Source organism: Hesperophylax consimilis, chromosome 19, assembly GCF_061612785.1.
Source record: "Hesperophylax consimilis isolate HC1 chromosome 19, BYU_Hcon_1.0, whole genome shotgun sequence".
Taxonomy (NCBI): domain Eukaryota; kingdom Metazoa; phylum Arthropoda; class Insecta; order Trichoptera; family Limnephilidae; genus Hesperophylax; species Hesperophylax consimilis.
In genome coordinates, this window is record NC_142854.1 from 14,729,256 (window position 1) to 14,741,145 (window position 11,890).

The window sequence follows — 11,890 nt, forward strand, 5'->3', positions numbered from 1 at the left end:
GATCTAGCCACTCTATACAACTCCACGTCGGTTCCCATGAAACTGTATCGCAGGCACGACGTTTGGGCTATTTATTATGTTATCAAGCTGAATAGAGTGACATTAGTTGTTTATAATGGTAGACATTATTGTTATTTTCAGTAACACGTTGCATTTGCCGCCTTCTAAGGAAACTCAAAAGAAATCTAAACACTAATGACTTACGACTGTAATCTGTTATGTATATCGATTATTCATTCGTTTATTCAGGACTAGTTGAAGTTCTCGGCGTTGCACCTGATTTTTAGTCGAGATTTTTTCGAAATCAGATGTAGATTAGTTTTTCCAATTATTTTTAACGTCAACAAGAAAAAATCTTCTTTAAATAAATCGACCGGTTGGTGGCTGAGTTGACATCGCGTTTGGGTTCTACCGAGGAGTAGTATGTTAAAATTCCTCGGCTGGCTTAGTCCTCCATCACAACACAAGCAATATTTTCCGCTTACTGTGGTGGTAGTAGGAGATTTTCAAATATTGTCAGGTTATTCGTAACCCGGAATATTTGTCTTTCTTTTAAAACAAAAAAGAAGATTCTTCGATTGTACTATTTTCATTTGTTGCTAATTAGTTATTATGTAAATTGGTCCAATGAACACCTCACCAATGAAGAAACTGGTTCTTGTGCTTGGTGAGAGAGTTACACTAATTATAAGAAAAAATAGAATATCATTATGCTATAAGTAAGTATATATATGATAGGAACAATATATGAAGAGACAAAATCTAAATACAGTGGAGATAAGTATAGACTGATAATAAATATCAATGATGGGAAAAACAGGCAATTATTTCTGAAAGAGTAACTTCAGTTTTAGTTTAAGTATGTTAATATCCTTTAATTTCTTTATTTCAATCGGAAGGTTGTGGAAATACTTTATTCCTAAATATTTATAGTTATTTTGCATTTGTTTGGTATTACATTTTGGAATTTTGATATTGTATTGATATCTTTTAGATAAGTGGGTTTCAAATTTTTCAATTATATTATCTTTATAAATTTGGATAATTGCATTTTTCTTGAACATATCGTCTACTCGGGGCACCCCGAAAAAAAAATTAGAGTGCCAGGAAGAAGAAGCCGGGTATTAAATTGATAATACAATACAAGTTAGAATTATTCATAGACATAGCCCATGAGTAGTGTATTTATCCTTGTTATCATTCGTTACGAGACATTTCGAAGTGAAGTTATAAATGCTTATGATTTGTGGTTCTGCCTAAAAATAATTTTAAAAATTGAAATATGCTGGCACTACGACGTAGCTTTAAAATAAAATCAATAACGCCATATTTTTATTTATTTATGGACATAGGCAGAGAAGATGAGATATCTATCTTCTCTGATATCGATATGATATTCCAAGCTTAAAAAGGTGTGATAATACTAAAATGCGATTATGGAACTTACTGCTTTTTGATTACTGTTTTCCTTCCTATTCCTTTGTCACTTTTTTGTTTTGTGTGGTTACCCTAATGACGTTGTCTGAAAATTAATTTCACAGTGTAGCGGTTTTCGTCCAATCTATCTGTAGTTAAGCTGCTGCCACACGCAAAGCTCACATCAACAGATAATATAAAGCACAATAGCGCTCGCCATACAATCCCATACAGACCCGACACACGTAAAAAGATAACGCGCTATAAGTGTGGTTCTGAACTTCGCTAATCGAATTTATTTTACGTAACCGCTCCCGACGCGATATTTGAAAAGTTATGCGTCCCCCTCTCCGCCGTAAAAAGGAGAGGGGGTCATTTTAATTACGGAGCTACCAACTAAGTTCCGTGTTCCCTTTGACAGCCATGACATAAGCAGCCTAATAATGCATTTCTTATTTATTATGTTAGCTCATATCGTCATGTGTGCTAGTAAATTTAGAAACATAAAAAAACTTTATTTGGCAAACATACTTAACATATATTTAAAAAATAAATATAATCAATATTTGAATTTGAAGTAAACAAATTTTCGCCCTTTCAAAATTAATCATATTTTTAACTCGGTATGTTTATATGGTAATATCATTCGGTTTTTTGATAAAGTTGGACGGCCTGATACCTACATAGAGAAGCTTCTAGTTTGTTCGTTTGTTGATTGTTTTCAATTGTTTTCCTGGGTAATCTGGTTTGCTCTCGTCAGCTCTCGTGCTCTCTTCTCGTTCCCTGCCCTGGTGTTGGTCCTTGCCGCCTTTGCCTTCGACATTTTTGGAAATCGACGTGAGCTTATTTTACAATAATTTATTATATGTCGCTTTCGTCGATCGGCGTGCGAACTGCGAATTTCCTGATTCGACGGAGAGGTTATGTCAGGTTATGTGAAAATGCGCTATTTACGCGCAGATTGTTTAAAATCTAAAAAGTTTATAAATAGCATTTATAATTATATAGTTGGCGACATCATCATCTGAGGATGAGCTGTCCAACAGATCCAGCAATAGGCGACAAGTATCATCCATTTCGAAAACGTGCTCAAGCTGTCAGTAAGTAAAGTTGTCACTTTGACAGATGAAATTATGTTCCTCGGCCGCTCTCGAATTCAACTGACCCCCTCTCCTACCATAGGAAGAAATATTTGATAGCGTCGTGTGTCGGTAGAAAAGATGATGCGCTGTACATTAACTTTTGATGTGAGCTTTGCGTGTGGCAGCAGCTTTAGAATAAATACAAGTTAGGGTTGTGCATTTCGAAAAGTTTCCGGGTATTTTCCCCTCCGTTCCGGTGACGTGACCGTTACGTCACCGCTCCGGACCCGGCGGGCCACCAGGAGCGCAGAAACACAGCGAGGTAACAAACCCGGCCACTGCATCAGAGTTAGTCGCTGTTAGTATCACTGAGCGTGTATTGGTATAGCCACACACAATACTTTCCTCACACATATACATTATACAGGGAGGTTAAACTCCCCTCCAATCCCACCTGCCGCCCTGTGACCGAGGCACCATGTTACTGCTCTCTCTGTCTGACAATATATCACAATTATTTGAAAAGCTGTTGTTTTAGGAACAGAGCCAAGAATAAACAATTTTCTCCTACTATTAGCATTTATAACGCCATTTTGAAATATCTGAAACGAATGACACAAAATACACAACTCATGGGTTAGTTCTGAAGGATAGGAATTCAAGTGTTATAATTATTACCAAATTACTAACAAATAACACAATTTCGGTTGAGCCTTAATTAGACCATTTACATAATAATATATTATCAAAAAATGGTCAGTACCTACATATACAGGGTGTTAAGGGACGTACTTGACTTACTTTAACTAGTGATTCCGGAAAATATTTGGAGTAAAAATTTTAATTAAATTTTCGTACCAGTGAATTTTTGTAGAGTGAAAAAAAAGACACATTTATTAGTAACAAATGATAAAGAAGTAAAGTGCAAAGAAGTGCAAACTAAAATCCGTGAACCTGTTTAAAAGGATGATTGATATTTACATAAATCTATAGTTTTTTCTGCAGATTTAACAACAGCAAGGATAAAGATGAACTGATATACCGGCCTTTATCAAATATTTAAGGATCACGAATAGAGTTCTGTGAAAGTTCTGTTATTATTTAATTATGGGCAGAACTGAAATAAAAAAACAGGACTTGCTGTTGCTTCGTTCCTTTCCCATAATTCGAGACTAAAAAGTATTCGCGCCATTACACCGGTAAGTATGTATTTATAGTACTGATACTAGAGTACCAAGTGCCAGGTTGGGTGGTGGCAAATATGTATGGGAGAATCTGTCGACCTCTTCTGGCATTCTGCGCTCCCGGCACTCGACATTATGCCTACGTCACCAGACGGACCACTGTTATGATTGACGACTGTCAGATATTGTGTGACGTCATTTTGCGTCAAGTACCATCATCGATTAATTGGATTAAGGCGATGCACTACGTAGTAATTTAAAATCATGTGTTTTTGGTTTAAAAATTTGGTCGCCTAGAAATGTTTCAGATACTTTGATTAAGTACTGCGAGTAGAATACATCCTGGCCTTTGAAATAATCGAGTATTTTTATAAGCCCAGAAAAAAATAATGTATAGGCCTATGAAAACTGCTTTAATGTTCAAAATATCCTTCTTACGAACCCATTTTCGGTTATGGTTTTATTGTATAATGTGGCAAATTAAGTTCTTTATAAAAATGATCGAAAAACATTCAAATATTTGTGCCTGAACATCCACAAAATAAAATAAAAGGCCCTTTTTGGCCATGTTTTTTTCTTGCATAAATCAAAACAGGTGGATGGTGTGAAGCAGGAATTTATGCCTTATCGCCATCTACGTAAGGTGTGTTATTGATAGCGGCTCGATTCAAAATATTACACGACGTAGTGCATCGCCTTAAGGATTAATAAAATATGCGAAAAATTAGGAGAAATTTAAAACACGTTCATGTAAGGCTGAATCTCTGTAATAAAACTAATAGAGGTTTGAAAATATTTTTTTAGGATGTTGTGTTAGGTTATTTTCTGGTGGAAGAAGACGGGAATGCCCGAGGAAGACATGCCACGATCAAGTGAACCAAATACTTGAAAAAAATGTATACGAGACTGTGAATAAGCAAGGCGTGTTGAATGTTGAAAAGAAAACTGGCGTAAAACAAATGACGTTGAAAAGGGTTTAAATTCGTAATAATTGCACATCACGAGTTGCACTTAATTTCATTTAAAAATAAGGTTTCCAAAGCGTACAGGATAAATACTGATAGTAATTACACTAATTACATATCTCTACCAACAGCTTCTGAATTAAAGCCGAAACAGTAATTTAGCAGCAATGTTTAACTATTTGCAGAGAAATACTGACGCAATAATTAAATGTATTAAAACAGAACGCACCGTTCATCGTAGGTATAAGATATGATATAAAATTTGTTTTATTTGTATAAACGTTTCTATATTAATCCCACTTCATGGGCGATATGTTGTTCCTGTCTCACTAGGAACTCATTTGTTGAGAGCAGGCTCAGTTTATAACATAAATACAAACAACACAATATTATGTTTAGGTTAAAAAAAACGATCAGCATCACACTATTGTAAATTGGTTTTAATAAAATCTGTCTAGGTTGATGAACCAAGATTTATATTTAAGTCAAATGAGTTCTGTCCACTGGAAGACCATTGTATAGTTTTGCTGTAAAGTATTAAAAAAAAGTTGTTCGATTAAAATGTAAAATGTTCGATTCTAGTATCGCGAGTAGTTGGGACATAGTCAAAAGCAGTTCTGTGTTTGAAGACATATACTAGTATGTTTTTGGTATAAAATTGCCCAAGGTAAACAAAGATTCTCCTAAACATTTCGTTTGCTTGTGATCGGTAGTTTTAGAATAATCTTTTTAATTAGTTTCTGAGGTTGACAAAGGCGGCTAAAGATCAATGGCGGCAGCGTTTGCTCCTCCCCGGGCTGTAATACCACCGTACTCGATTAAAGATTTTTTTTTTTTTTTTTTTTTAAAAAGAAAGACAAACATTCCCGGGTTACGAATAACCCAACAATGATTGAAAATCTCCTACTACCACCACAGAAAGCCGAAAATGTTGCTTGTGTTGTGATGGAGGACTTAGCCAGCCGAGGAATCGAACACGCGACGCTCGGGTGAGACCCAAGCGCTATGCCCACTCAACCACTGACCGGTCGAAGACGATAGAGATTGACACAGTGTCATTGTTACTACCAACATAAGCATAATAAAGAATTATTAAATATTATATTATGGACTACCTGTGCCCCAGCACGGATTGCTTGGCTCAGTCTGTGTGTGCAGATAGAGAAACAATAGAGCATGTTGCTTTTACTTCCAACAGATGGCGCCGTTTAAAAAATATATGTTTGTAACTGTCATAGGTGACATCTATAAAATATAGCTATATAAAACACGTGTAATCGAATGCAGCGTTGTGTCGGGTTGTTTCGGAGAACTTGAACAATTCATCAAATTTCAACGTTATTTTTCCGGTTCTGTGAAAGTTCTATTCAAGTTCTGTTGTTATATTATTATAGGCTAGTTGCTTGAAAGAACTGAAATAATAACAGGACTTAAAAAAATCTTTCACAGAACTTGAAAATTAACTTTAAAGAGTTGTTCAAATTATCAGAGACAACACGTCCTAAATGAATAACTTGTGCATATTATATTGGTACCTAATTCAATTCGTTATCTTTTTCAAGCAATAAATTAAATAAAAAAATTATATAAAATAAAAGGTATTTATAATTTCGGAAGGTAATTTTAAAATACAAGTTATCCAAAATAGAGCCGTGAGGAATATATACATCTACAATGAGATAAAGATGTCAAAGATATATACTCACAGACACAAATACTTCATTTTACGATTCTGCCAAAATATAATATCACAAATGCCATTCTACAAATAATTATTCAACACTCCTCACACACCAACACAAAACCAGCCCTTCATTCCGACACACACCAGCACAAAACACGATAACACAATCAAGTACAATTATCGTCATCTACTCACATGTCTAAATTTGGAATCAACTCCTTACAATAGATAACACATACGCAATACAACGCATTATCTTGCAACCTAAAACTTCCAGTAACAAACAAACAAATCGTCGCTGTTAAATCAAACCGGCATATGTGCAAAAATGGAGCTTTTGAGTTATTGGTGTCAAAAAATTTCTTTTTTTCCCTTCTATTCTTATGTCGAACCGGCATGTCGTATATTTGAATAAAAATCTGTCAGATGGCATTGGGCCGGTATGCATTTACGCGGGAATCGCCACTTTTTTTAGCAGAAGACAGACCTATTCCGCAATACGCCAGTTGCTTCAAAATTTTCAAGGGGGAAATGCGTCCATCATGTAAGTAAAACTGAATTATCTCACAATAGTACATTTTTATTACTACCCAGATATGACTTATTGTATGATTTATTGGCAGATAATCCGGTTTACACTTAACAAAAGCGTTTATAGCAGCCTCAACTAAAACAAACCGGCATATATGCCAAAATGTCTGACCCGGGTAAAATTTCTCCCGGTTAAAAAAATAAATTAAAATAGGCAAATTTAATAAAAAAAACTTTAGCAAACTGAAAGATGCGAAACTGCAGTGAGGAATACGAGTCTAAAACCCGTGGAAGAGTGAACCAACACAGGGAAAAAGAAGCGTTATTGAGATTGGGAGCTGTGTGCTGAAATGACTGCAACATTTAAATGATAAATCTGACTGTCCAATAGACGTTGTCTTTTACAACGATAATTGTTGTGGACAACAAAAAAATAACTTTATGATAGGAATGTACAAATATGCTGTTACAACACATTAAAAAACATAAAATATATCACTCACAAATTTTTAGTAAAGGGCTACAACCAAAACAAGGTGGATTCAGCTCACTCAACCATTGAAAAATAAGTTAAAAGAGCACTCCGAAGCGGACCGATATACTTACCTTCCCAATACGCCATGGCCATGAAAACGGCAAAGAAAAGTGGCAAGCCTTACCTGGTTCATGAGTTGAGTCATGAGGACTTTTTGATATAAAAGCTCTGAAGGACCCCCAGGTAATTTTTCCCATTTTGGACATTCGAATGTTTAAAGTAATTAAAGACGACGGCAACTTTTACTTCAAAACATCCTACGGATCACATGCCTGGGAGGAGGCGAAGAAAAGGAATAAACGGAGCAATGGGAGCGTGAATCCTGTTCTGATGCAAGTTTATTCTAAGAGACCATTGATGAGAAGAAGAAAAATGGTATCCTAAAGTTAGTTACCGCCGGGATAATACCGTCAATTTATTCAGATTTCCATAAACGATTGGGAAACTTTGAAGTTACCAGCAAAGGGAAGAGCAGTTTTATGTTAATTGTTTATAAAAAAATTGTGAAGCAATAAATTATTTTTTCATTGACAACATTATCTTTTTTTTATACCTAAAACAGGTTCCAAAAGAAAAAGCCACTATGACACAAAAGCAAATATTACACTGATTTTAAAGCCATACTGGCATATCTGCATTTTACTCTTAATTTAAGCAATTTTAGATTTATTTGCAACTACTACTTCAATAAGCAGTATTCGTCTAAATTTTATTCATTCATAAGGTGGCTTTGAGGTGAACCAAACGGACGTTAAAAGGAAAATATCATATGCAAAATCTTTAAAGCGCTCTGGTGAAAAACTAGCATTTTGCAGATATGCCGGTTTGATTTCACAGCGACGAAATATTGGCAAAAGCTCTGTATTCCCTTGACAGGCCAAGATGCCAAACAAAACTATTGTAACGAAGTAAGTCTTCCGACGACCCCAGACATTTTTCTGTCTTGTGGGCTTTTAAACTATATAAATCCCAATTATTCAGTAAATTATTAATGGCAACTTATGTATTTGCGCAGAAATAAATAAAATACTAAAATGATTTGTCAAGTATTTGCTAATATGGAGGATAGTTATTTTGGGTACTACCTACTCCCCTGAAGTTTTCTTAGCAGCTTTATACCAGTTACACAATCTTTCTTAAGAGCTCTCTAATTTCCGTGTATCTTTATTAATTAAATACTAGCTGAAGTATACCCGTATTGTCCTTTGGAGATAGACATGTACCATGGTGGTCTTTTCTGTAGGCCTTTTTAAGATATACAATTCCGTAGTACTTTATTTTGATGTATTTCATAAGGCTAGCTTTAGACTTGTAAGTTTTTTCGTAAATTTACGACTTCTAGCCAATGGGCATATAGGATTTTCAAAATGCAATATGCCCATTGGCTAGAAGTCGTAAATTTACGAAAAAACTTACAAGTCTAAAGCTAGCCTTAGGTTTAGCCAGCGTTAGCAATGTAAGCGCCTGAAAATATATGTTTTACGACTTGATTACAAAACATCGACTTTTCTCTACTTTATATAAATATAATATGCATGTATTATATATGTAAACCTTCCGGAAGAAATTCTCTAAAAGACAATGAAAACCCTATAAAAATCCGTAGCGTAGTTTAAAAAACTATGCGCACAAACAGAAAAAATCAAACTGTGTTAAGTCCGTTTAAGTCTATGTACACTATTGATTGAACCCCTTTTAAATTCATATTCTTTTGCAAAAATAATTTCCTTTTAATTGTGTAATGTTGTCTTTCCCACAACGGGTTTTATTAAACTCATTGGGTTTTTAAATGTTATTATTTTTTAATATACATATTATCACTTCAATAGATAAAATTTTAATGTATGCAAAATCTACGTATAAGATTGTTTTTTTAATTATTTTAGTTTTACTGTACATTCGGTTCAATCTGAAACAAATACGTAATCAAGATTCACAGAATTCGAACAATTTCAAAGTTCTGTTTATTATATCTTTGTGGGCAAGTTGTTTCACAGAACTGAAATAAAAACAGAACTTAAATAGAACTTGAAAATTAACTTCGAAATTTGATGAATGTTTAAATTCTGTGAAACTACTGACCCTTAGAAATAGAAGAGAAAAAAAAACAAAGAAGAAATGAGTGATGAAGATGGGTTTTATTGCTGTAAAAGTATATGTTAATTGAATTAGTGTCGATACTAAAAATATTAAATTTAATTAAATTGTTTAATGTTATTTATTTTCTCAGATTGGTCAATAATACATTGCAATTAAGTTGGGAGATAATTGTAATTTATGGCTTGGCAAATAGAATGGTTTTGCATTTGGGTGGTTTTAAAGTTATGTGTTATTTCTCATAAGTTTGTAGTATTCCCGATTTTCTTTGAGAATTGATTATTTAAACATTGTTTTTAATGTTACTTTCTTAAATATTTCGACATTTGGTACTGGAAACAGTTGGTTTTGTTGATTACATACTTTTACTGTAATTAGATTGTTTTTTAATGCGATCTCCCCAATCTCTAGTTACTAAGCTATTTAAGCAAATAGTTAACAAGGACAGATGCAACAAATGAAGAAAGAATGATGTAAGTTTCTATTCTGATTACCATTGATGGTTGGTTCGTAATATGTTTTACATCAAACACTTTGCGACAACTTTAATATAATCTCTGTTATAAGTTGTTTTATATAAATAAACAAAATGCTAATGTAAATACCAAACGACAACAAGCGATAGCATTGTAGAAATCTCGTCATAGATAATAAAAAAGGGTTTTAAAGTCACGCAAATAAAAAGTAAACATCCTGATAAAACTTATTTTGTCAATACATACATAAAATGAAAGATAAAACATGAAATAATTCAATAAACAAGGTGAGATAGTTCTCACCTCTCACCTAGTTGTAACCTCTCTTTCGAGTTTTGCGAGTGATTTATTAGAAAGAGGGAGAGGTTGCAACGAAGTTATCAGCGGTTTCACATTATTTTAATGGAAAATCCTACTGGGTATTTACAATTGTGATTTCGAAGAATTTTTTTTCGAGATGGCGGGAAAAAACATTTATAATTTTATTGCACATTGGTAGGCATTATAGTACAATTTCATTGCATATAAATATTTTTAATTGATTTTGTTATTATTCATTAAGTATTAATTAGTGGGTAGTTTTTTAAATAGTTTATTAATTTAGTAGTACGATAGAGCCTATGAATTAATATTTTCACAGCGCCCTTGATGTGATTTTAAAAATCATAAACAGCGTTATACAATGTATAGTAATATTATATTTGATACTTCAAAAGTGTCAGAACTATTAGCCGGAAAAAAGAAGGGGTTGACATCTTTACAGTTTAATCTAAGCTTACAAAATACAATTTGAGAGTGAATATGCCGATTCTGCGGCAAATAGAATTATCACAACACAGGTCTGCCCCGAATGATGGACAGAGGATGTGCATAATGTTGACCCAAGGAGGAGACTCATGGCCAAACAAACATCGGAAAAATAAATCAACATGACAATATGTACCAAATCATAACTGAATTTACATGAACAAGCACTGTGTCACTTTATCTCCGAAAGGATATAGGTACTGAAAAAATGCAACACCGCAATATACAAAACCCGTTTTTCTTCTTAAATATCCTACATTTTAAATACAATGACAATAATATTATGTCACTTTCAGACATTACGAGAGTTGTAACACGTTGATTAGTTCTAATTGATTGAGCGCAATAATAATATAAGTTAATGTAGCAGGATAAACAACTGTAATTAATAAAGTGCACGATGAAGGCATTTCGTAGAATGATAATAACAGATTGCGCCACATAATGTGGCCACCAAGTAATTAAAATTATAAAACCAACATTTCCCACGCTTTCCAAGCTGAGAAGCGCTTTTTCGCTAGAAAACTAACTTAATAACTCGAAGTTTCCGAGTTTCGGCCGTTGAAATCACTGCAAGTTGAACAAACTAAACTTCTTCGTTTAGCGGGAGCTTTATGCAAAGCTTAAAAGCTATTAGATGGTGCACATACCTGTTGCCGTGTTCACCGTAGTCAAGATCACCAGCAGGAGACAGAAGTAGCGATACATAATCCCATAATCCGGTATAAAGTCTCTGGACCACATTTTAAAACAATTCACACACACATGGGGATTCCACACATCTATCCTTCGCTCAAAATCACAACTTTTAAACACTTCTTGTTAAATCACTTTACGGTATGAGATGAAGAAACGAACACTTCATTTTGGTTTTACAACACTTTAACTGAACTTTTCAATTGAAACATGCATTGTTTTTTAAACTAAACAATATTCAAACACGCCCGGCACATGCGCGTCTGCGTTCTGTCCGCTTCTGGTTCTGATGGCTTTGTTCATAAAAATAAACTAGTGCATAAAATCAAAATGGCCGCTCAATATTACTCCGCGCCGTATTAACAATAGGAGATTTCTCACATTTAAACAATATAAACTAAAATTGTAAGTATCAAA

The 11,890-nt window shown here is 34.0% G+C and overlaps 1 protein-coding gene across 2 annotated transcripts in view; it reads right to left on the reverse strand.

Moving 5' to 3' along the window:
• Positions 1–11,746, reverse strand: part of N (neurogenic locus Notch protein) — a 235,274-nt gene extending 223,528 nt beyond the window's left edge. For both annotated transcript variants that reach the window (XM_089642870.1, XM_089642869.1), the window contains exon 1: positions 11,428–11,746. In XM_089642870.1, coding sequence (XP_089498996.1) covers positions 11,428–11,521 — 94 coding nt within the window. In that variant the 5' untranslated portion in view covers positions 11,522–11,746. The remainder of the gene's footprint in view (positions 1–11,427) is intronic.
• Positions 11,747–11,890: the final 144 nt, after the last annotated feature.